The sequence below is a fragment of the Tympanuchus pallidicinctus genome, unplaced genomic scaffold, assembly GCF_026119805.1.
Source record: "Tympanuchus pallidicinctus isolate F22 unplaced genomic scaffold, pur_lepc_1.0 scaffold21, whole genome shotgun sequence".
Taxonomy (NCBI): Eukaryota; Metazoa; Chordata; class Aves; order Galliformes; family Phasianidae; genus Tympanuchus; species Tympanuchus pallidicinctus.
In genome coordinates this window covers 12017173-12043609 of record NW_026294733.1, presented here as the reverse complement: position 1 = coordinate 12043609, position 26437 = coordinate 12017173, and the positions used below count along the sequence as shown (strand labels likewise).

The following is a 26437-nucleotide window of genomic DNA, read 5'->3' as shown; positions in this document are numbered from 1 at the left end:
GAAGTATCAGCATGAGAGTTAGTATGTACAATGAGCCCAGAACTTCTGGGAACCATCACACTTAATGCAAACAGCCTGCCTGGTGTCTACAAGGGGCATCAGGCACACAGTCAAGCAGATTCAGAAACTGGCATTCAATACAGGCTCACTCTGCTAATGCTAGAGGGATTGGCTGCACTGGCATTGCCAAATAGAGTCCAGCTGGTCATAATTTTTAAGTGCTAGGGGGAAGTTTAATGGCTAACTCTTTGTCTACCCAATTTATCCTTTCCTACATTATTCATTTGTTTCCTCAGAATAGAAGTTCCAGTTGCACTTGTACATTTCTCATTTGGTAGCTGTTGCTAACTCTGCTTTTTGATTTCAGAACATAGGATCATCTTTCGTAGTGTTTGATTATAGTTAATTTTCTTTTATCTGTAACGGCCAGTTGTTGAACTCCTTTAAATCAAACACCAACACCTCCAGCCAGTTCGGTGGCTTCCTCATCATGGTTAATCAAAGAGAGGAAACCACAGTTCCAACTAAAATTAGATTTGCCAGGTTGATTCCTATACATCTGGTTGGAAATTCTTTTGTAATTAAAATTATGTCTGATTTTCAACCCTGAGCAGCTTCTTCAGTTGTCTGACTGTCCATTGCTTCAGGCGCCTGTTTCTCTCTGATCCTGGTAACAATATCAATGATTTTTCTCTTGCGTGCCTACTGGTAATATTCTGTAGCTACGCAGAAGACATGGGTTTTGATTTTCATCACTATTATTTTCCCAGAGGTTTCAATAAATGAAAAGAAAAATCACTCTCTTGCAGCTGCACTACCTTGGGTTGTGCTCTTGTCAGAACTTATAAGCTGAACAAGTGTTTATCTGGTCAGTACTTGAGGGAATTGGTGGTAATCAAATTTGTTTCCACATGAGCTTACGGGTTTACAGCTGCTTTGTTTTGTCCCTGTTGTGCCTCTTTTTCTTTTTTTTCCCCCCCTCTACCGATGTTTGTTTATCACAGTGGTCTTAATTTCTTTCTTTTTATTCTTTTTCTTTAAAGGGAAATATACTGAAATAAATGTTAAGCTGACCTGTAATACTTGTGATCTCAGAGGAACATCCGCAGTGTTATCCCTTGCTTGTGTAGGCAATTTACTATCTGTTAGAAAGTAAGTGGATAAAATAAGCAAAGCTCTAAGCAATAGGAAGAAATTTCAATCTGGAATGTATTTCTATTGCAAGTGGGAGAAGAAAACTGGAGAGTAAGAGAGTGCAGCCCACTCTATGATATTACTTCTTCCCCTAATGGATGTCTGCCTGTGTGCAGCACTTTGCTGTGCACAGAGGTCACAAATGCATTTTTCATGTGTTTATTTTTGTAACCTGCACATCCTAAGAGATAAAACTAGGCACTGCTTCAGCGCCTGGTATTAATATTGTAGTGTGGCAGTGCCTCTCAGGTCAGATGGTGCTGCACAAAGCCCATGGAAACAGCGAAAGACAAGTCTTGCCTTAAGGAACTTCCATGAGCTCAACAAAGTCTGGGAAAACAGGGGAGAGGAGATGATTATTATCCTGTTTCAAAAGAGCCAAGGTGCAGAAGAGTTTAAGTTACTCTTATCAGGGTGCAAAGGTGAGGATCGGCATCCAGCCTGCCCCAAATGCTCCATACAGCCAAGGGAGCAGAGAATAAGAGCTGCCTGGATCAGGGCTGTCCTGCCTGCTCCTCTTGGCTGCATAGGTCAGGGCTCTCTGAGCACCCTATGGTTGCTGCTTCAGCCTTTCTGTGCTGTGCTTGCAGGCCTTTTGACTGCAAAGTCTGACATCCAGCAGCTCGCAAGCCTTGCTTGTAAGGAGGCAGACAGAGGCTGCTTTGCTTTCCCCTTGGCTATTGCATTTTTCTCTTTTGTACCTCCCTGGTCTCTTTGCCATATCCTTGCCTGGGCTGCACAAATACAGAGCAAGCAGTACCATAATTCTGCATATTTTCCCAGCACGCCCTCTGACTGTTTACAGAATGCTGGCCTAGAAATGTTGAATTTACTCTGAGAGCTAAACTCATACAGTCATTACTTGTGTGCACTCAGAGGGTGTAATGAGAGCTGTAGAACAGCAACAGCAGCATGCAGAGGCACCCCCTTCATTATGAGGATTTTATTCTTATAAAATCAAGGCTCTGGCTGTGGAGGAAATGAATCTGTGTGCAGCTTCTCTGCTCTTGTCTTGTATAATTACCATCACCCATCCCTAAAAGCATTCTCTCTTAGCGTGCACATGCAGCTAGCAAAATAAGTGATTAGGAAGAGAACAACAACAACAAAAAATCTCCCCAACTTTATGGTCTTGTATCATCCAAAATTTGAGAGTAAACTCATTAATATCACTGTGGTGTCTGTAAATAGACATTCTTTATTATGTTATCAGACGTGCGAGGGGTTATCTTTGCCCTAACTGCATATATATTGAGCTGAAGCCCTTGAGCTCATATACATTACTTGTGTTACATGTGCAAAAGGTTTTGTATCCTCCTCAGATGATGCTCGTGTAAATTGTTTAATGTCTTAATGCTGTGAAAGGACTGTGCTTGTTCTGCATGCCCAAGTAGGTGGGACAGGTTCTGAAGAGGCAGGGGAGCCATGGGACCTGGTGCAGTGCCAGGCTTAGATGCCAAGAGGCCACCAAAGAGACACTGCACAGCAGCACCATCAAAGAGGCTGGAGCTAGGAAGGGGTTCACTGGTAGTGGTTTGAACATGATAAATTAGATTGCTTATATCTGGATTGAGTTTGTCACTAGGAACAGAGTAAGTGCGTGCTTCATTTGCTGTTAGTAGCCTAGTTGTCTTGTATCTGCTTCCATGACTTGCTTGAGAAAAGGAGATGTTGATAAGGCAAGATGTGCTGACCAGCAAGTCCTGTGCTGATGGATTCACAGGCTCCCTTGGGGTGTAAGTTCATTCCTGTTGCATAAAGCAGGATGGGGATTTGAGGGCCTGCAAAGGGAGTTCAGTTTTGATGTAAAGGTTTCATTTCAGGCATGTAATACTGAAGCACACACAGGACAGACAGCTACTTGGGCTGGGAGTGGCACTGATTAAATACCTAATTGTGTGGTTAATCTCCTTAGTCTCACTTAGACAATTAAGGGCAAGAGAGATGCCCCCCTTCCTTATGCCTTCCTCCATGCAGTGAGAAGAGCTGATCTCAGGTTATACCTTCTTATACTCTCTGGCTTGGTGCCCGATCAGCTAGGTTGTTCAAATGTTGAACAAGAAATACCTGGTTATTTCTAGCTTGCAAGCTCTGGTCTTCAACTCATTTCAGCAGGTTTCTCCCACTCAGATTTTAACATGATGGGAGACCTTACAGCACCACATTTAAGATTCAACATCCAAACTGGATTTTTCATTGCTATGGGACATTACATATCAACCACATCTCATGATTTGCAGTTGGAAATTGCTTTCTCCTCCCTTCTGCCCTCAATTTTCACTGTCCCGTGGCGTATTACTTTCATCATGATCCAGTGTGCTCCCAGCAGTAGGAGGCCCTCATGTTATTGGTAGATAAGGATGTATGACTATGGTGATCTTTAATTTTAATTGATAAAAACAAGCTGATTATTTCACCTTCACTTTTTGCTGCCCTGTTTCTAACTCTCCCATTGTCATCTCACACAGTATAAATGCACAGATTGTAACTGTTAGCAGTGTCCTTTCCAAATGCCTGAAGTCAAATATGTTCTGTCTCATATAGAGGATAAGCCAACCCAGAAACTTAGCCTTCAGCTGTGGTGTGCAGAAGCCATTGGTCGAAGTGTGGGCAGAGGAGGAGTATACTTGCACTATGATACTCAGTAGGCTTCCAGGAGATTTGTTTCTCTCCAATTATTGTGTGCATCATCTCTTCATGGCAAAAATTACCTGTTCTTGCAGATTATTATCTTGCTGCAAATGTATGCTATATAGATAGCATCTCCCATGGAGCAGGGAATGAAAGAATTACAATAAATGAATAACATTCATCTCAGTTTATCTGCCTCAGTTGTTTCTGTAGATCTGTCTATCTAATCACAGTGCAAACTGCAAACTATCTATCAAACTGCAGCTTGATCTATCTGGGAGAAGCATTAGTGGGAAAGAGAAGCACTCACCTCTGAGCTGACAGACAAAATCATTTGGTGCCCCTAATCCAGTTCCTCACTGGCATTTTGCCCCATCAAAGAAAACCCCATTGCAGCTGAAGCTGATTGGCAGCCCTAGCAGGGAGGCTAGTGGGTCACATGGACTAAATCCATGTCAAGCATCTGATCTTGTCTGAGGCCACAGTGGGTTGGCAACCTGGGAGCAGTTCTGCTAATCTTGTAACTGTTTTCAGTGTGAAATACCTATCCATCCACGAATGTCAGTGCTACAACTGTGTCTTCCTTGATGCTTTTTTTTTTTTCCTGAGCTTGCAGATTATATAACACATCTAATTTTAAAAGCTTCATCCTCATTAAGGTCCACAATTAGCAGTTTTCTTGCCTGGTAATTCTCTATGTGCTATTCTGTGATGATAAGTTTTTGAAACAGAGGTTGTAGAAACTACATTTGAATCCTTCATGGCTGTGATGTGAGATCAGCTCTGGCTGGAGATCTTTGATAAATTCACTCAGAGATACAGATTTTCCTTTCCATTTATTCATTTCTCCTGATGAATTTGAATTATGCTTTAGCTTAAGAACTCACCACAGTTCCTTCATGTGGAGGGATAATCATCAGAGGATGAGGTGCAGGTAAGGATGAAATGGAACACTGATTGCTTTCACAGACTTTCCAGAGAGGCCTTTGAGAATGTTCTACCTGTGCAAGATAGAGGAGAGAAGGAGGCAGTTAGAGAGTATAAAGTGTCTATTTGAGAAGAGCAGCAACAACCTTATATTAGCAGGTGCTCAGTGCAAAACTGCTGCTAAGTTGGGCTACAGAGTTGCTAGGAAACAAAAATATAACCCTAGTTTTGTGAAGCACAGGAATATTTCGAGCACAATGGATTTTTGCTGCTATTCCTGTTATGCTTGTCTTAGGTGTAGCACAGGGAAAGGAAGAGGGAAAATGCATGAAGGAGAATTTGAGGGGGGAACACAGGGAAGTTGATCTGCTCCCATGTCTGTGATCCTGCCTGTGATGCAGGCTTACTGCATGTGATTCTTATCAGAGTCAATTTTCAGGTTTTGGACAAATAAATGGTTCCCCATTATTACCTAGTTTGTATGCAATGATGCATGAAGGCGGCTGGCAGGGAAACGGGGAGTTGTAATCACTAAGAGTTTACTTTCACATTGACCAAATGGATGGACTTTGTGTTGTCCTGTAGCAGCCTATACTATTGATGTCTGGGATTTTGAGTTCTGCTTCTTCTTTTCGTTTGTGCCATGCATTCTGGTCCTGTCCCCACATCAGCATCATTTCACTGACTGTGAAGCCAGCTGGATTGGGGGCTTGTTTTGCCTAAAAGGATTGTGTAGGTTAGATTCAACTCAGTGAACTGCAGCTGAAGACAAATGTTGGCACACAGAGGAGTAGGGGCACAGCACACCTGCCTTGGTTCAGCTGAGAGGAACTGCATCCTTGGAACAATGGGCTGCTGTGCTTGCTGATAAACAGGGAGGATGGGGAAATGAGCTGATTTTGTTGTGGAGCTGATCATAAAAGATAACAAAGAGAAAAGGGAAGATAAGGACTTTCATTTGTCTGAGTATGAGGAACAGAACAGTTCAAAATGAAGCTTTTCATAAGGTGTTTGAAAAGTACAGTGATCCTCTGGCTGAATTAATTCTTTTAAAACATGTTATTTTTTTGAAGTTTACAAGTGAGAACGTTGAATAGATAGCTGCAAGAGGAACATTGAACTCCAGCACTGGAGACATTGATGTCTGAAATTAGAGATGAGATACAGGTGGGTTACATCTGCAGTGTATTTAGGCGTACATGCATGGCTCCTGCATATTGCAGTGAACTTGGAAAAATCCTCAACATTTTTCCCATTTGTGCTCCCTGTTTGCTTCAGCACAGCCTCAGGTGTAGATTAGCATTGTAGCAGTCAGCAAGTCTGGCTTTCCATTTCAGTTATGGGACTACTCCAAAAAAAAATCACAAAAACCAACCCCAAAACCCAACCAACCACTTTCACTCCCAAAACAACACAAAACAAAAAAAAAGAAAGGAACACATCAAATGCTAGAGACTTTCATGCAGACAGTGAAGACCAGGTTATTGAAAAAGTGAAAAGAACCAACAGTTACTGCCTGCAACCACTCTCCTTCCTGTACCATTAAGCGTTTTAGCTGTAGGTTTTCTGATCATTGCTCAGTATAGAGAAGATGCCAGTGTGTTAATCCTTCAGTTCTCGTGAACTCTCCATCTGCATGACCACAAAATTTCCTCTGTAATCCACATACATGTAAGACATTTTTCTTTCTTCACTCCTGCTTTACTTTCTGGGAGGTCAGGTTGTGTACTGCTTAGGTGAGTCTCCTCCCCTCCCTTCATCATGAGTTGAGATGCCAGATTATTACTCCTGAATCTGGTGAAGATGTATTCCTGTAGCACAGATCTTGCTGTCTGATTTACTAGACAGAGTTTGTGGCTTTGGGGGCTCTGTACGTAGTACTTGCATTTTCACAGGGAAACTGAGATGAGTGAGGGTTTATTTGTATTTTGAATGGCCTTCTTTCATGTTGTGCAAATTAAATGTAGAAGTGAATGCACACGAATGCTGTGCAAAATAAGGGAGTGTTTGCTTGCTGAGATAACTGCAGTATTTTTGAGAAGTGACACGTTGCACCTGGCAGTGAGGTCTCCTGTTTACTGCAGTGAGAGGCAGTGGGTGGAAATCTCTCCCTCCTGTACAGACTTGCTTGTGTTTCATCTCTGACCTGGAAGAATCACGTCTAGCCAGCCCTCTGGCTGCTTCCTATTCATGTGTTAATCACTGTCTTTTTTCCTCTGCCAAGGTTGTCAGTTAAGAGAAAAATATCCCTGTTCTTTGTAGTGGGAAGGTTTGTCCACCCACTACTTGACAGGAACCCATTATTTCATGTCACATCAGCTGGGTGAGTGGCAGCGGAGTCTGGAGGTGAAAGCTCCCAAGTGGTACTAATTACTGATGTTTTTGAGATGCAGACAGGACATCCTAGCAACTGCTCAGCTGGGATTTCAGTATAACTCGGGTACACCTTTATGCTGAGATAACAGTTTGGATGTACAAACAGAGCTTCCAGATGAGAATGTCACTGCCTAATCGGGAGAAACATATTCAGGTCAAGTGCCAGATACGGTTATGCAGGATAACAGTATTGCTCCACGCAGCCTTTAGGGAAGGAGCATAATACTGGAATGCCAAAAAAAGGATCCAGAAAGCAGCACGCAGATTAGAAGGAAGACATCAGAAGGTATTTTTCTGTCTTGCAGACCGTGATTATTGATTACTCAGCTCTGTGATTCCGAGACATGAGCTCTTCATTGACAGGAATGAGATTTATGAAAGCAGTTGATTTCTCTGCAGCAGTCACGCATGCCTGGCACGTTCTGTTTGTCGCAGATGCCTGGGTGTGGGAGAACACCTGTTATTGAAAGCACGACATAGGAGAGAGTAGGATAGATAAACAGACCATGAAATTGCAGTGGGTCAGTCCTGTGCTGCCCATCTCAAACACTCAAAGCTTAAACCACTAATGAAAATTGTTTTAGAAATCATGAATTTTTTTGGAAGCAAAAAGCAATTCCTCTTGTAACTTTTTCCCTGTGAGATTCTTGTACCAGAACTGCTGATGTTTACATACAGTGAGAAACAGTCAGAGAATGGGTGTGACGTGGACCCACTACTCAATGGTTAGAGACACAAAAACCCCAGATGAGCAGCAGAAGCTACATGAGAAAGCTCAGGCTGCGTTGTGGTTTATGAACTTAACATTATTAAATTACGGTTCCAACTGTCTCAAGAAGACAAGCTTGCCTCTATTCTGTATATGCAGATGACAGCAGTGGCACCTGCTCAGAGCTTTGCTTTAGTAATAGAAATCCAGTGCTGAGCCCAGAGCAGAAAACCTGCATGTTGCTGAGGATGAGCTGGAAGGAAATGGGTGATTCAGTTCAGCTGCTGCAAACAGACACTGCAACAAAGCTGCTTCTCAGGAGGGAACAGTGAAAAGTCTTGGGGAGGTGTTTAACACTATTTCCACTCACTATAAATAATAATTACCTCAAGAAAATTCTGCAGATTTGGTTCAGGGCACAGGCACATTTGTCCAAATAGATGCATTTGGGTCCCTGCATGGCCTTGGATCAATTATCTCAGTAAATACCACCCAGTTTCAGACAAGGTCATGGCAGTATTTGCTCCTCAGCCTCAATATTTGTACTCCCTGTATTGTGCAGATGCATCAGCTGTTACCAACTGGCAATTTTGTTCATCCACACAGACAGACAAATCTTTCTGCCTGTTCATTGAGTTGTTTCACTAGAGGTACAAATCGGATGATTGCTGATGCAAAAATTGTCAATAGCTGCTTGCCTAAGATCTGCATGCATGATTATATGGCAGTATTCCATGGAAGGATATTAAGCATTAGTAAGTATGCACACACATTCCTGCATATAAATTCATATCGATTCTGAATGGTGTGCTTCTCTGATGGGTAGGATGGTTTAGATCAAACCCAGCATTTTTAAGCATCATTTTGCTGTCCTCTCTCCTTGGTGCATGATATATGTGCTCTGACTGCACTTCTCCTGGTCTGTAAGCCACTGCAGAAATTCCAGCTGCTGAGCAGCTGTGGGTTATGCTTGAATGAAGTGTTTGCTATTCCTTGTGTCAGCAGGATGAGATATAAATAGAGCCTTTTCCTCCTTGTTGTCATGAACTGTGCTTCTGTTGGCCACCCCAAGCCATTTCTTCTTGAAATGTGGTTCATTTAGCTTCAGTGCTTCAGTCATGGAGAATATGAAGAAACGCAGGGATTGCAGACATTTACACCTAGTGCTTAGTGAGACAAAGCATACTAGATTAATGAACAGCTTTGCTGCTACCCTTTATTTATTTATTTTTTTAAACTTTCCAGTGAGGGAATATATTGACAGAACTGACAAAAAGCCCTATTTCACAGAACTGCAAGGTTTCAATCTGAGCATGAAGCTCTCTTTTGGCTTTGTGCTCCCCTGCCCACACATGCTGCTCTCACACCTTTGCCATGAAGAATTGCTGCTGTTGCCAGCTCCTACAACAAATGCAGTCAGCTGACGTGGAGATCTGCTTGTTGAGCTGGCTTGCTTGGCATCTGGAATACCTGAGTGGGAGAACAGCTTTCCCTGGCATAGGAGAAACGTGTGTTTGTCATCATGCAATTTGACATGCGTGAGCTGCATCGTGGACCCTGTAGACTGGAGTGGTCTATGTGGATTGAAATGGACTGGAACACATTACTCGTTAAATTATTGTTCCAGATACACAGCCTATAATAAAATGAGTCCACATTCCAGCATGATTTGACCTAGAAGGGGTGGGACTGAGGGTGGATGCTGGGAAAATTGAACCTGGAATGAGATGTTCTTTGGGGTGGGAGAGGTCTTGGCCCATTCCGGGAAATTCAAAGACTGGTGCAGGAGGCCCTGATTACGGATGGTTTTTCTGCAATTGGAAATAATCTGGTCTTACTTCTACTTTTCTGCCTTTCATTGGTCCTGGGAGTGTTGCTGAGGTATTGGGATCTGATTTGGACTCAAGCTCCTGAGTGAAACGGTCTATTTGCGTTAGGTATGTTTACCTTATGCAAGGATTACAGTGATTAGCAGCAAATCAGAATTTATGCAGGGAATTGGTCAAAGGATGCACTGCCATCATTGCTTTGCTCTCTGACAGAGAAGTGCCTCGCACAGCCCCAGTTTGCTGCTCAAGGGACCAGCTGTACATCCACATGTGTGTACATACACACAATTTCAATAGGAAATGTTTAAAAGCATTTTTAAAAGATTCTTCATGTAGATTCTACCAGATGTTAATTTGAAATTCCTTTCCATGGGAGGGATTCAGAAATGCCACCTTTTAACCTCCATAACTACGAAGAGCTTTCAAATGTCTCTGTTTTCTGTTAGCCTGTCCCTGTTACGTGAACATGTGACACATTTCCTGGAATGAGAGTCACTGTGCTATCAATCTGGGTACAGTTTGTGTTCAGTTTCCTCCCTGCCATCAGTTTTAAAAGAACCACAGCTCTAAGAAATATGAATTTTCTGAAATGTGATCAGGACAAGGCTTTTTTTTGAAGCCAGCTTTCATTAAGCAATAATATAGAAATCAAATTCATTTTCCTTACTTTGCTCTCAGACATCCACTGCACAGCCATTGCACTTAATTCGTAAATATTCATTTCCCAGATTTCATTCCCAGGTTCATTTCGAGCCACTTCTTCCATTTTTAACATTTCCTTCAGACAAGTGAAATGCCAGGTGTGTTACACAAAAAACCTTTCTGATAACAACTGCTAACACTGTTTTCTAGAGAGTTCATTAGCAAATGAACAATTCATTAGTACAATGTGAGGAGATAAAAATAGAGCTGATTCATCCTTGTTTTCATGTACTACATTTCTATTGGCTTTTCTGTAGGAGCAGAAGCCTGATCCATATCTCCAGTTGTTCCATTGAGGGAACAATTCTTGGCTTAAAGCACGAGTGGGGCTATACAATTAAAATCTGAACAATTAAAGTACAAAGTGGACCATTTGCTAACTGGGATTGCTAGGGCTCTATTCTGAAAAGGTTGCAGGAGTGAAACATTGGGTGATGGTTCCACTCATTATATATTCTATGCTCTTATATTCTATGTTCTTACTTAGTTTTGACACATGCTTAATAATTATTTACAATGTGTGAGGCATCCAAGATGTTATTTACCATCTGATGAATATTTGAGCAAGTGCTGTGCTAGAGACAGTGACAGAAGGGATCAGCAGCTTTCCTTAAAATCACTGCTGCAATGCATTGCTTTCCAGTTCAAGCAACTGCCAACTTTGATCTCATCTTTACTTTGAAAACCATATCTTAATGTTCTATAATTGGGCATTATTTCCCCCTCAAGTAATCTTCATTAAATTTGTTTTGTTCCTGCATTATATGGCCTTTACAGCACGTTACCTAGCAGTCTGTGATTTCAGTGGAGACCAAGTAGAATAAAGCATTGGACGAATCAGGAGCTTTGTAAATGTATTTACGTTGGCTGTCAACAGACAGCTAGAGCAGGACTGCAGTCTGATCTGCAAAATTCAGCAATATGTATTTATTGATGAAAAATGTTCATCACATGGTTCAAGCAGTTGCTGTCTTCTCAATGAAGAGAGGACACCTTCAGCTGCAGGGCAGTGCAAACAGGTAAAAGGCTTAAAGCCATGCTGTGGCAGATCCAGTTCCCAGTCGGTCAGTTTGGTTCATTTCATCAGTACCAAAAGAATCTTCTCTAAAGGCTCAAAGGCACAGAAAGGCTATAAATGATCATAATATCTGCATTTTCTTACAGCCCAAGAAAAAGTCCTCAAACTTTGAGCCTTGCTTCTCCTTGAAAGAGCCAGGCAGAAGGAGAATGAATGCGTGGAGTCTGCGCAGGGTCACCTCCATCTTCTCTGTGGAGAATGTTTAAAGGGTTTTGAAAAATAGAGAAATTATATAGCATGCATATCCGGGAGGCTTATCATATTGTATTAGCAGTTAGCCATCACATTTAATTAAGGCTTCTTTGTAGCTGATGTGAAATAATATTAGCTCTATTCACCCCGTATCAGGAAAAAAGAATAATAATGAGATGTGATCCTAACAGAGATGTTAGGAAGCTATTAATGTGAGATACATATTGGGGACAGGGAAGGAATGCTACAGCTGTCTGAGTTTGCTTTGAGGCCTGCAGCATCTTTGGCTTCATGGACAGGATGGAAGCTGTGAGAGTAGCACACTTCTGCAAGAGCAGGTTGCTGACTGCTTCATTAACTGGCTTTCAGAGAGGATAAAGTTTGCAGATGCTCAGTGATACTCAATAGGAGTAGGTCAGCTAAAGGTTTTCTTTGGCCTAGATGGATTTTATGCACTTATGTGGTATGGTTTGCTTTTGAAATGATGAAATCCCTTGAGAATAAAACAAATAGCAATACCACCCTTTCTTCCCTTTGTGATCCAGATAGAGAAATGGTCAATTTTAATCCAGAAAATACTAGTACAATTATTCTTTGATTTATGATGAGAGCTGCAGGGAGTGCAGAGTGCCAAGCCACCTCCAGCCTCCGAGGCACAAGGGACTGCACTGCCTATGCTCTGAAGCTTTGTGTGGTTTCTGAAAGGCATTTCCAAGCAGAAAGCTTCCCACTGCAGTGCTCCATCCCTGGCATTACAGGGGTTTGGGCTGTTGGGGTGGGGACCAAATCCAGGAGGAATGGTTGAGATCTATAGGCTGAACACAGGTGCTGAGAAGAAAATTATCTTCTAAGAGCATTTTTTAGGTGTCTGACTCATTACTATGCAGTTGTTTCCAAGTGGTGAATCTCACACATTCATTCGTGTTTAAAATAGATTCCTCTAAAAGCACTGAAATAAATGTGTCCCTTTTCCCTCTCAGTATTGCTTCAATCATCCAATTACTTGGTTAAAATTGGGTTCTGCTTCAAAAGGCTAAAGCTGATGTTGCAGGTTTCCATAGTAACTGCCTTTCTGTAAATTGTGCTCTGTTAAAAAATGGGGATTCTTTTTTCTCTTCCAGCTCTGGGCTTTGGCAGCCCTGCTGCTCTCTGTCCTTCTCCTGTACCAATGGTGACATGGACAGCTGAAGTCAGTCTGTGATTTTTATGGCTCTAAAGACTGATATATGTGGGGAGGAATTGGAATGGGCTGCCCAGGGAGGTTGGCGGAGTCACCATGCTGCAGGTGCAGCGTTGCGCTTGGGGGCACAGCTTAGTGGTATGGTGGTGTTGGGTTGATGATTGGACTAGGTGATGTCAGTGGTCTTTCCAGCCCTAACGATTCTATGATTCTGTGGTTCTGTTTGAGGAGACTGAATTTAGTGGGTAGTGTTCACTCCCTAAGGCAAACATGAACAAAAACATACCAGTCCTGTCTCCCCAAGATCAAGTGCTAGCAGAGTATTAAACCCTACCTTCAGCTAATCTGGAATCCCCTGATTTGAAATTTTCCTTCTTTGGGGAATTGGTCACAAGGAGCCAGCGAGGCAGGGCGAAGGCAGAAGGTGGCTCTATGCTGCTGATGCTGCCATCACCCCATAGAAGCAGAGTGGCCTCCAGTGGCAGGAGGTGACCGTATAGACAGTGCATCTGTGCTCTTGGCTGCAGTTCAAGAGCTCGTTGAGCAGGCAGAGGGAAAGAGGGGGTGTCTGCAGAATGCTGTTATGTGCTGCAGCACCAGCCAGCAAATGCTTCCTCCTTTTCACCTTCACAGCAGGATTTATGGTGCTCTGTGAGCCTGTTGTCTTGCACATTAAAGTGCTTGTGTGTAAGAGTGAATTTATTTAAATCTGACAGAAAGCAGTAACCATTCTGGCTTCCCGTAATGCAGAATAGCCAGTGCACAGATCTCTTCCTGCTGTTCAGAGCTTTTTCTTCCTAAATGACTTTTGCTGTCTTCGCAATATTTAATGTCTCTAAATAACAGAGCCACTATGCCTCTACTGCTGCAAGATGCTACCTCCATCCTGATCACATCCAGGTTGAGATTTGAGCCACAGTTCAGACGTCCCAGTTTGTAAACATCTGTCTCAAAATCCAAATTTTTTTGCATCTGTTGTCCAGAAGTCCTAAAAGCAGCCCTCAGCAGAGGCCTGAGGAATGGTTTGCTGCTCCGGTAGCTGAGTGCAGGCTGTATAAGGAGACTGTAGAGTGCTACATTTTGCCTGACAGCAAAGAAAAGCTGTGAATCCATGTGGATGGGATCTCATGGGGTGTTCCACATTTCTGTAGATCATCTGGAACTCCACCAATGAGCTTCACCATCTTTTCATTTGTGTTCACCTAAGGTGACATCTTCCGCAGTCGAGGTTCAGTCTTCCTTTGCCAAACTCGCCCTATGCTGGTTCTCCATTGATTTATAATGTAGGACAGAGAGGGGAAGGTCTTTTAAAGAATGTTGCACTTCCTTCTGCAGAGCACCTCTCTTGTGAAGAAAGACTGAGGGAGTTGGGGTAGGCAATAAGAAGAAATTCTTTGCTGTGAAGCCCTGGCACTGCTGCCCAGAGCTCTGGGTGCTCCATCCCTCAAAGTGCCCAAGGCCATGGATGGGCCCTGGGCAGCCTGAGCTGGGGAAGGGAGTTGGAACTGGATGATCTATAAGGTCTCTTCCAACCCAAACCGCTGTATGATTCTATGAAAAATGAGCACTATGGCCCATAAACACAGTGAAATGCCAAAACAAAAATTCATCTACTGTAGATTGCAGGTGTCATCTGCCCCTAAAATCCTCTCCATGCTTCACAGACATTCGTACAGCATTAGAAGGATATTACCCAAAAAGGGTGATGTTTTCACGAGAGGAAAAGCCTCTTTTACTGATAAGAGAGCAAGTGGAGCTTGGGGCTGCTCTGTGTGTTATGCCATGGCTGTAAGCAAATCAATGTTTGCTTGCATGCTTCCTGGAACATACAGGCAGGGCTATTTGGTATCAGGGACAATTGCTGTAATGTACAGTGATGTAAGGTTGCTGTCTTATAATGAGATGTGTAACCTTTATTTAAATGGTCAGCATGGATGGTAACCTGAGATGGAGCTGGGAGTGACCTTGTGCCCACCCCGTGCAGCTGGATGTCAGAGCAGCAGGGGGTTACAGATCTCCCACAGCATATGTGCTATAATTACCCCGCTTCACATTACTGCCTTGAAATCCCAGCAATGGATTAAATCTACAGGCCCCTCCCTGGGGAAAATATCTGCTTTTGTTCATTCCTCCTGTGTGAGTCATTAGTGCAGGACAGGTCACACGGATGGAGGGGCAGAGCTCGAGAGTTATTTGCTTTTCCTTTAAGATTCCAAACTGGCACAGTCCTTAGGGGGATGGCTGGGACTTTCTGTCAAAATTGTAGTTAAAATGGTTCACCTTTGTTCTGGATGAATCATATCTCTACTTTTCAGCTCGCTATATATCACTTTATTATGAATTCTTGCTTGCTCTGCGTTGATGGCATTTTTTGTTGTTTTTGCTATTTTTCCCCTAAAAAAAAAAAAAAAAAAAAAAAAAAAAAAAGATTAAATGGGCATTTTAATCCCAAAAAGGCTTAGGGATGATCAGTGAAGACAGAATGTCTGCAGAGATCCTGCAAATGACACGGGGAGGGTTTTTTCAGTGCACAGTGTTTGCATTTGGTGTGCTGTTCCAGAATCAGTGCGGGATGTCAGGCTCTTTAGAGCAGTGAATATTCATTAAGCCTGCCAGAGGCAGAAGCTGCAGTCGGTACAGCCTCCGCAGAGGAGGCAGGGGAGGGAGAAATCAGGTTAATGACTAGCTTTCTCTGCAATTTGCTTCCTGCTTATTGCCTGATCTCCATTTTAAATAAATTCATTTAATTAATGTTGGTTGCCACTTTGACCCGGAGACAGAAGGGTCTGTGATTAATGATGGGCGATTCCTTGACTCACAGCGGCTTTAGTTGGTGTGTTCTGGTGGTTAGGAAAAGAAAAATTCGAGAAGATTTCTTTTTAATTTAAGAACAATTGATGATTTGACTGAAAGCTTTTATCTAAAGCATGGGTCTGTGGGTCTGGGTCTGTGAACCACCGAAATTTTAAAGGCAGGGACAAAGCAGCGAACAGAAAGCAAGCTGCTGTCTTGGCTGAGGATGTCTCACAGTCAGAAATGTCTCTGCAGAGAGGCAGAGCTGCATAGAAATGCTTTCCTCTCCTCCCCCCAAGCAGAGCACATCTGTTCTAGCATGGATTCTCCTTCTGACAAAGGTTCTTAAAGAAAGCAGCAGAGGCAGAGGAGGTAGTGCTGATCTACATGATGCTCAGGATATACGGGCAGCTCGCGATATGGGAAGTGAGCACCACCTGTTCCTAGTAAACAGCAGATTGGAGCTGTGGGGCTATGCAGGGACAGAAAGAAAGCATGTGCACCAAAAAGGAGAGAAAAATATCAGTGAGATAAAAATTGCAGTCTCTATCCAGGCTTGATGGGTTACTAATGGGAGGACTGAGAGATTCCATGTCCTGTAAGCAGGCACCTGCCCCTACAGTTAGAGTATGTCTTCATTTCAGGTTGACTGTACCCATCTTTCAGTATTTTGACTTTGTTCCACTTACGTATCAGCTCAGCTGGTTTTACAAGCTGATGAACAGCAACCCTTTAATTGAGTGAATTTGCAAAAATTGCATTTGGAAGGACAGCACCATAACATTTCAGTGACAGATCCGTACTTTGGAATTTTGCATCACAGGATCACCTAAATTATACCTGTGTTATTGCTGTCATAACTAAGAGGCTCTTTCAAGGGTGGAAATGGGGCCACCATCACAACATGGCTGCACTTTCTCAGGTATTTCTCTACAGAAGATACCAATGCCTGCAGAAGTGAAAATCCCATGGAGGGATTAGGGCTCAGAAACAGGTTTCATTTTGCAAATAGTTGCTCAGGATTTTTGTGGCTGTCCTTGTTAAACAGATTAGATTTCAGATTAGATTTCAACTTTTTTTTTTTTTTTTTTTTTTTTTTTTAGTACTTTGGCACGGCCATTAGTACAACATCCTCTGAGCCATACTGCTGCTTAGCTTGGCTTCTGAGCATGGATTTCATCTCATTTCTTGTTGGCCATCCGGAAGCCAGCTTTCTAGTTTGTACTGGCTCACCACGGTTTATCCATAGTTAAGGAAGCAAAGGTAAGACAGCTCTAGTAGAGAGAAGAGAGGGGTGAGGAAAATCCACTTCATCTAAAATACTTGTTAAAGTTGGGCTGAATTGCCTTCCTAGGATGCTTGTCTTCTTGGTGAAAAATAGATTAGGTACCTGCTATTTTGGTGGCTATTTTAGTTAGGAAGGAGAAACCTCACTCAGCGATCACATCTAAGAGAAAAATAAAAGGAGGGGGAAAAAGGGCAAATTTTAATGAAAAAATAGAGGGTTAGAGTTTAGGTCCTGCCCTTTGCAAATCTTGTGCCCCGTATAAGATGGGCCAACATTTTGGGACTATGGAATCTCTATCATCAGCATGATGCTCTCTCTAGTGCTTTCAGAGCTATTAGGTTTTGATGAACAAGTGCTTATTGACTGTGATTAGTATGGTTGTAAAGCCCTGTAAGAGGTGGAGGGCTACAGCATGTGATGTGTAGTGCCTCTGGAAGAGAAAAAGGTAGCTAAACACCATAGCAAATGGTTCAAACTTTCAGCCGTGTGATTATAGGATCTAGGTTTTCTTTTGCACCCAAATCTGCCCAGTGCATTTCAGGTAAAAGTTACTGGCCTGAAAAATAGGTATTCAGAAAGGCAACGTAAAAGTCCTTTCTTCCCAACTAAATACACGAACTACTCGACTGCAAAGCCTCAGTGGTTGTGTGTTCCATTTAAAGTCCACTGAGACAGTTGTATTTTGAGACCACGAAGAAATGGAAGGGGTGAAAAGTTCATTTTCCCTTTTAGCATGCAGACACACGGGCGAGAGAGCATCGAGAGCTGCAGGTGCAACCTAGATTCCGAGTTCTGCTGCGTGCACACATTTTAAAAATGATTTGATCTTTCTGTATGAAGGCTGCCATATTCCTGGAGAATAAGTCAAAGAGGAGAGGGAACAGTCTCCAAAGTTATACCAGGAAATGGGCAGGGTGTGCACTCCTATGTATGCGCTGTGCCAAAAGAAAACCGGCCAGCCACCTATGTAGCTCTTGGAAGAGAAGTTTGATGTTTCAGTTGAAGTGGTATAAATGCAGCTGAGGGATTTGCTTTATTTAGATATTCCTCTAAGTTTACCAAACAACTTGAAGGCATTTAACAAGACCCAGCAAGCATGAAAGAGAAGAGCAGCTAATCCCATTAAATGTAAAATAGCACATAAGTAGAAAATGTTTGTTGTTAAATTCCTGCTGATAAGAAACAGAAGAGATGTTTGAGGGAGCTTTGAAAACTCAGTGGTACGTGACATTTATCCTCGATCTGAAATGGCTAAACATGCAGTGCTCCTAGGATGGCTGAACTGTGACCTTCCAGCCTGCCAGTCCAAATGCAAACACATTACCTGGTAAATCAGGCAGAAGTGAAATTTCCCGAGGAGGCTGTGGAAGCCCCTCTCCTAGGAAACGAAGGCTATTAACTCATTACGTTCTGCCCATCTCAGTCTTTTTGCATGTAAGCTCTCCACACAGCTGCAGGGATAATTGGTTTCCTTTGGCTTAGCGAGAATTAAGGAATATAATTAATATGCTTAGTTTGTATGGCAACAAACATTGAAGGTCTGGGGGGGGAAGAAATCACATAGAAATGCAGGCAAGCACCATAGTCTTTAGGTGAATAGAGATTGCAAGGTTGAAATGGTGGGCTCGTTGTGTTTGGCTGCATGATGTCAGTTGGATTTGTGATATGTTTTACTGACTTCATCTGGTGAGTGGATTTGTCTGGGCAGAACCAGATTAAAGGGTCAGTATCCTGTTCTCAATCAGATTTCAGTAATGCAGGCGTGTACGTGCAGCCTGTTAGCCTGGAAAGAGCTTTCATTCAAGGAAAAAAAGGTACTGCACTGCAAGGGTACCCTCTGTTCTTACAGGCTCTTGCAAGTTTTCTTTATTACAAAAATGGGTAATACAGAGTCATTGCCTCGTTCCCTATCTTCAGCCTAATATGGCCACATTGAAATGCCATGGCCAAATGTTAAAAAAGTGAATGGCCACATGTTAAAATAAGATGTGTCTTGGCTGTGCACTAATGGCAGTGAGATCCATTGAGTGGTGTTGTAACCTTACATGTCTCAAACCCATTTTTAGGCTGTTCACTGCTGCAGGGCCATGCCCAGCCAGAGCAAGGATGGTTCAGATGTGGTTGGAGGTCACCTTCAGCTGTTTGTGGGTTTTGTTTTATTTTCTTTTGTTTCTGCCAAGAACAGGAAAATAGCATTGGGTCTAGGCCAGAATTGTTTGGATTGAAGGCTGCACAGACTTGTTGGGAAGGAGGACTTTATTTGTCAAATAGGGCTTAATTTATTGTGTACTCTGTGGAAGTTCACATTCTATATTGCTGAAAAGAGACGAATGATAAATAATTTGGAAATAGGCCAGAACTCATTTCACATTTTCAGTGTTCACATTTGTAATTTATTGCCTCAAAGAAACAAAAGCAATATGAAATGTACCTGACCAAAATATTCCATTAAGCAGAAATGAAAGCTGGTTCGTATTAATGTATTTAGTATGAAAGGGCTTCTTAGGACATTTCCATTACCAACAACAAGCATTAAAAATAAATCTGAAGCTGAGAGTTAAGGTCATAGGAAACATACAGAACAGCTTCAGCTCACCAAAACGGAATAGAAGAACTTCTGCATTAATAATATCTTTTAAAAAATAAATAAATATATTTGAGACTCAAGAGATTAAATTAAGGTCACTAAAAGTACTTCGGCAGTTCCTGGAAAGAACATAAACTCAAAGTTAAAGCTGCTTCATCATCAGAGGCAGTCTGAGGGCAAAATGAAGAAGCTCTTCTAAATCTTGATCCAACATCATGTTATAAAAGCAGCTGTATAAACTCTTTTTAAAAGATTCCCTGTGGTAAAACTGTTACACAGGTAAAGTCAGAGGCAATGCTGATGTGTAGAGATTTCTCTGGCTCTGTAACGTGGACACACTGTGTAAGTATGAAAAAGGTGAAGAGGAATAATCTTGCCAAAAGCGTTTGTTTTGCTGCCAGGCAGGAAAGAAGCTGTCAGGCAGCAAAATGTGTCCCTTAGTTTTTGAATCAGGAAAGCCCTCTGTATGCACACAACACATGTTCTACCTCACAACACAGAAAACTGTGTGAACACCATTACCATCCCTTCTTCCCCACTGGAGATCTTGGCCTGTTTAGCCGGGCAAACCCAGTGAAGGATGCAGTGGAGAGACTTCATGAGAGCCACAAGATAAGCAGTGTTTGTGTGTTATTGCAAGAATTTGTGTGTGGCTATGAGTGTTACAAGCATGGCAGGTTAATATCGTGCTTTTAGGGTATAGATAAGAACATTTTTTCATCAGATCTGATGGCTTTAGGATCAGTGCATAAGCACTGAGTTTTCACCTGACCAGAATCCCTCAAGTACTTAAAGGGAACACTAAAGTGTACACTAAAGTGAACATGTTGTACCTACCCAATTTGGGAACTGTATAAACTACAAATACTCTTCAGAGTGTGAGAAGACACAAAATAGCAAGGTTTTAAGATTTTCCGTCATGTGAGAATATCTCATTACACTGGAAAATTGTCTTTGCTGAGGCAACGTGCATGAACTTCCCATCTTATTGGCTCACTCATGGCAAAATCACGGAAGGAAAATGAAGAACTTACATAGTGTGAGGCTAAATCTGGGGACAGAACTTATATTTGCCTGTATAAAGTGTTGCAATCTACCATATAGCAATGTTGATTCAAGAAAACGAGAGATGGTCACCAGGCTGATTTTTTTTTCCCAGCCTTTATGTTGTGACATTGCAATAGGAAAAAAGGAACTTAGTAGTGAGGAGTTTCTTAATTTGAGGACACACTGCAGTATTATTTCCTTCCAGACCATTTTTTGACAGCCCACCACAAATTTGGCACTAGCCCTTTCTGATTTCCCCCTTCACGTATAAATGAATAGGTGGAAGAGGTTTCCATCTCTCAAGAGTCACCACATTTCCTGGCAGAAGAGCAGATGGGTAGAACCTCAGCTTGAGTAACTCAGTGAATATTTCTGAGGTCAGGTTCTACATCCTGATTGTAGGAGTCCTGTGTCACACCTGTCCAGGCAAACACTACACCCGTGTATTTTGCTCCAGAGCCCTGTCTGCTGATCATACTGCAATACATACATACCAACTCAATCCCTCTATTGAGAATTCTTAATACAACTGATAGGATGGTTTTCTGTGGTACTCAGCATGGATGATGTGCATAAGTTTGACTCCCCCTGCCCTGGACACTCCTCTAACACTATCCCAAAAGATTTAGCACCTTCAAACAAACCCCTGTGCTGTGCAGCACTGATGCTTGGGTATCACGCTATACAAAACACCAGTGGGCTGTTTCATAGCAATCTCTTATTCTGAACACTTCAAATTCAGAAATAAAGAATACAGAGAGCAATGCTCTGGCACAACAGGGAATCCAAAGCACATGGAGCCAAGCGGTATGGGGGTCAATCTAGCACTGAACAGCTGGGACGTGGACTGGTCAGTAACATCCAGATAAGCAGCTAGACCACCAAGACTCAGCACAGGCATAGGCTAAAGCCACAAACTTCATTTATGAGGCTAAATACTCACTGAATCCTTGTGTATCATGACATTTTGAGCTCTTTTTGCTGTTTTTTGACTTTTTCAGAACCTGAGGCAGGAGAGGTGTCCCCCCCAGTGGGAGCTGGTGTGAACAGCAACAGCTGGACCTTTAAATTTGGACCTGGCAATTCGAAACAAGGTGGTCCTGGTGAGTTGCCAGACAAATTCATTATCCCAGGATCTCCTGCAATCATCTCCATCCGGCAGGAGCCACCAAACAGCCAAATTGACAAAAGTGACTTCATAACCTTTGGCAAGAAGGAAGAGACCAAGAAAAAGAAGAAAAAGAAGAAGGGAAACAAGACTCAGGAGAAAAAAGAAAAGGGCAACAGCACCACTGAGAACAGTGACCAGTGAGGGGTTTATAATGAAAGAACCCCCTTAGCCAGTTTTTGTAATAATGGCAGATTTCTCCTATGTAGCAACTCCCAATTTCTTCCTCCTGTTAACAAATTTCCTGTACGTACAGACTTCAAAAAATCCGCAGGAAATTCATGGTGTCTGTCTAAATTGCTTAACAGGTTTTGTCTTGAAAAGCTTTATTAAGTCTGGTGTTAACTCTTTTTCTCCACTCTGGCTTGTTTTCAGAATCTAAAAAGCAGACACAAGTTTCCTTTCTCCTACGCCGAAAAGGAGAATCTTCACAGTACAGCCAGTGAGAGGTTGGACTCTCTGCACTGTGGTTCCTGTGCTCCTGTCTTGATGACACTTACAGGGCAGGTTTAAAAGTTTTAATATTGTGCACCCTGTATCTGATTGGAAATCTTTGTGTGCAGATGTCAGCTAGGTGATAAGAAACCAGGTTGTAAGATGCAAGAAGAGCTGGTAAATACAGAACAGAGGAAATACCTAACAAACATACATGTTCAGAGATGTTCAGGCTGGGGAGGAAATGTCTGAAAGGTGACCAGACTTTTCAAACTTTGAGAAGTCACTGTGTGGGAATACTGAGTCTTACACACGACGTATTGTACACACTCCTACAAAGAAAACCTCACATTTACAGCTCTTTAAGATACCATAAATGTTATCTTTTTACCAAGCAAGCCATTGGGAACTTGTCCCTGGGAGCCCTGCATTACCCCAGCAAGGCCCTAATGCTGTAGGGAGGGCTGGGCTGACATCCCGGTATGTGACTGACTGTGATGCTCTGTGTCCCTGTTGCCACTCTTTGATTATTTTGCACATTTTGTCTCTGAAAAGGTCAGAGTTTTTCCACGACACTTATGCAAAAAGAGAGAAAAAAGAAATGTTAACTATGCTGTTTGTTATCTGAGATATTTATTTATAAAGAAATATAGCTGTAAATGTTATAGAAATATGATGCCCTTTAACCCAAACAGAAGTCAATCTAGAGCCATTATAAATTAAAATTGCTGCTACTAAAGTGCTTTAGAAAAATTGCCTGAGACATCTGTATTATATCGGCCACTTGCCAATAACAGCTTTATTCTGTCGGGTCACTTGGGGGCTGCCTCTTGCATGTTATTAATGAATACAAGAATTTAATTTTTTTGCATTAATCTGCACTTTCAATACACCTTTGCAAACAAACTGTCCTAATATGAAGAAGCAAAAGCGAACTCCTCACGCAAATGGATTTACTAACCTGCTAGTTCTGTGCAGTACCTTGGTGTTACCTCCTACACACCCCTTTTCTGACTTTAATTTTACTTTTTCTATGAGATTATGGATTTCTGACCCTATTAACACTTATTATGTAAAATTCAAGTACTGTATGTATGCTGTATGCTCTTATAAGAATCCTGAAATATTTATTCTGTGCTTGTGTATGTGAATGTCAATGCAACTATTATTAGAGTGGACTTTAAGCTTTACCGTTGAATGTAAATTCATTATTTCTTTTTTTGTACACTTGTGAAAAAGTGGAGTAGTGTTAATTTTTTAAGCCACTGTTGATTATCAGTTGTTCTTTTTTTTTTTTTGTGTATGAAACACAAGTAAAATATCTTTCTTAAATCAAGCCATGCATGCATTCTGAGATTCATTGAAGCTAAAGCCCTGTGAATTACTAAACCTATAATTGGAGTGCTAAATGTGATTGAAGATGCTGGTATAAAACCAATACATGTATTTTTAAAAAGAATAGAGCTGATGAGGGAATTCCATGGAGTTTTCTACATTACTGTACCTTCACAGAATAAAGCTCAAGTGTTGTACTAATTGGAACTGCGTAAGAAACTACAGAGCTCTCACATTGCTGCCAGTCGCTCTAATCTAGGATCAAAGAGAACAACTGGATTTCTTGAGACATGTCCTGGATGGTTGACGTTTCCAAACTGCTGACAGTTCAGAGCAGGTCAATTAGTATTCATTTGAGAAACCTGATGCAAGTCTTAAATCATCACAGAAGATAAAGCTCTAATAAAAGAATGAATCTCTCAAAGTGCAAACTGCCGAGAGCCTCATGTGGTCTATTCAGTTTTCCTTTGCTACCAGTCTTGTTTTACTGGCAATAAAAGCAATGCCACTTGATTCAATTTCAAAGTCTAGCCTAGAGGAACAAGCTTATGGTTTGGGGAGGGAATTGTTCTTTTCTTTGGCATCTGGACAAACTATGGCTTGCAGGTCACAATTGGGGTAATGCATTCAGCTGGGAGTTAGGTGTTACTGTTTGAATATCACACAAGAGAGGATCAGACGTGGCCAAGACCAACAAGAATCAAGAATTTAAAATCTGTTTTATCCTCCTACTGACAATAAAGTCAGGACACCAAAACTCATTAGCAAAGAACTTGCAATTCGGGAATATATATATTTTTTACCACTTGATCAATTTACTTCTCTTAGAATTCATGTATTGCCTGTGAGCTTATTGTCACTGAGAAATTTGTTTGTATGAATACTAGATTGGTGGACAAAACCACAGGGCTTTTAAAATAATTAAAGCTGAGTTATGTTGCTTCTTAATTACATCTCATTGTTGAGAAGATATTTTACACTGGCCTTCTGAAATACAATCTTGTGCCATTTCTTTCTACTCAGAATTTGGGTCATAGAACATCCGAGGCTGTGGTTCCAATTAAAATTTTCCAGTGATCTTACTAAGGGGAAGAACATAGAACTCAAAATACATTTCCCAAAATTCATACCTAAAAATCCACTCTGGAGTTAATTGCAGTCAGCTTTGACATCCTTTAGGGTCATCTTTAATTTCTCCTTCCCCTCCATTCACTTGATTTGCTTCAAGGACTGCTTCCATTTTTGGAAAAAGTCATTGTGTTGTTAATTGACTTTCTCCCCAAGAGAAATGTGAGTAAGATACCTTTATAGACCAGTGCTTATTAGTACATGACGCAGTGACCACAATTGATACAATTCATGTTGGATAGTCAAAACTTAGATACACCTATTCTGGGTCTTGGAGACCTCAAGGCTCCAATAAATACCATTTCCTCCAGGAAACCTCATCTTATTATCTCCCTAATCAATGTGCAAAATATTTAGGTACAATGAAGCTGGATTCTTCCAGTTTCTTTCCACCAAACACTTCATTTAGAGTTTTCTGTTTGTCTAAAAATCACCTGTTCTCAAATTGTAATTGCATTCTTAAAATGTAAAGTCAATCACTGCCTTTCTTTTACACAGTTGGCCCTGTTATCTTAGTGCGGGTTCTCACTAAGCTTAACACCTTTGTGCAGTCTTTCTTCCTTTGTCCCATTCTCCCCTACCTGTAGTTTATGGATCCCATAAGCTACAGGCATTCATGAAGATGTTCAATTATTAACCTCATTAGAGTCCCAAAGAAGGAATGCGTTCCTCACATTTGCTACTGCTTAGTAATTTGAGAATTACTATTTGTTCCTCAACACAGATATCCTTCATAAGATGGTGCCATGAGTCCCACACCCTTAAAGCTCTTGTAAGTTTACAGAGTTAGGACTTAAATTTTGGCTACACTGAAGTCCTTCGGTTTCCCCCTCCAAATGTCTCTGAAGGAGAAATGAATGAACAGCGTTTTGATATCATCACATAAAAGTTAATCTACACAAAGCAATTGGAAAGAACATGCAATGCAGCCACAAGTTGTGAGTACGAAGGGCATGATAAGGTATGTATTAGGCTCCTTGTGGTGCTTGAGCAAACGAGTGGCTGACTTAATGCTCACACAACTGAACATGTTAAGAATATAAAGAACTGCTGTAACAAAAAAAAACAAACATGCTGCGATAACGACCGTGTGTTGCTTAAGCACATATTAGAAAATCAATATCACTAACATATGAGTTGTTTCTTACATTAGCTTTTAGTATGAGGTTGCTGTGTTCTCTAGAGATTTTTCTCTATCACCTCCATTCCTCTCTAGTGAGTCCACAACACTCTCCTGCACTTGCAGATAGATATATATGCATATGCACACACATATGTACACACACGTATATAACACATATAAAAATCCAAGTCCTGCTTATGCTGCTATTCAGGATATTGCCACACATTCTCAGCAGTAATGCTACTTAGGAAATCTCTGATTGAATCTGATTTTTCACAGTGATGTATTAGGGTGACATTACATACTTACTTCTGTCTCGTTCACGTGCTTTTGCGTGGCTTACAGAAATAATGAGAGGAGTCCTTCTGCATGCAGCAGCACATCATTGCTTCTGCCACACTGGAAGGAGGCGACTTTACCCTGCATCTTGGGTTTCCTTTCATATCCCAGCAGCATTTAGTGCAATCACTCAGACACTGAGGTTTTAATGTCAAAAGATAACAGAGATTTAGCAAAGTAGGTCTCTCATAACTTGTACAGCTTCTCAACTGTTAAAAATGTTTGCCTGTTAGTAGTGCCAACAATTATGACTACTGCATGAAGAAAGACAACAAGTAACTTATCCACGTTTTAGAACTGAAGTCAAGGGCATATTATAAACCAAACATGGTAGACTTGAAAAGCGTATTTCAAAACCAAGATCCTGATAAAGAGC

General features: G+C 41.6%; 1 protein-coding gene across 12 annotated transcripts in view; it reads left to right on the top strand.

Annotated features, from left to right (window-relative positions):
• Positions 1–23906, top strand: part of LOC128081353 (protocadherin alpha-C2-like) — a 188603-nt gene extending 164697 nt beyond the window's left edge. For all 12 annotated transcript variants that reach the window (XM_052684487.1, XM_052684489.1, XM_052684490.1 and 9 more), the window contains one exon: positions 21535–23906. In XM_052684487.1, the coding sequence (XP_052540447.1) occupies positions 21535–21845 (311 nt within the window). In that variant the 3' untranslated portion in view covers positions 21846–23906. The remainder of the gene's footprint in view (positions 1–21534) is intronic.
• Positions 23907–26437: the final 2531 nt, after the last annotated feature.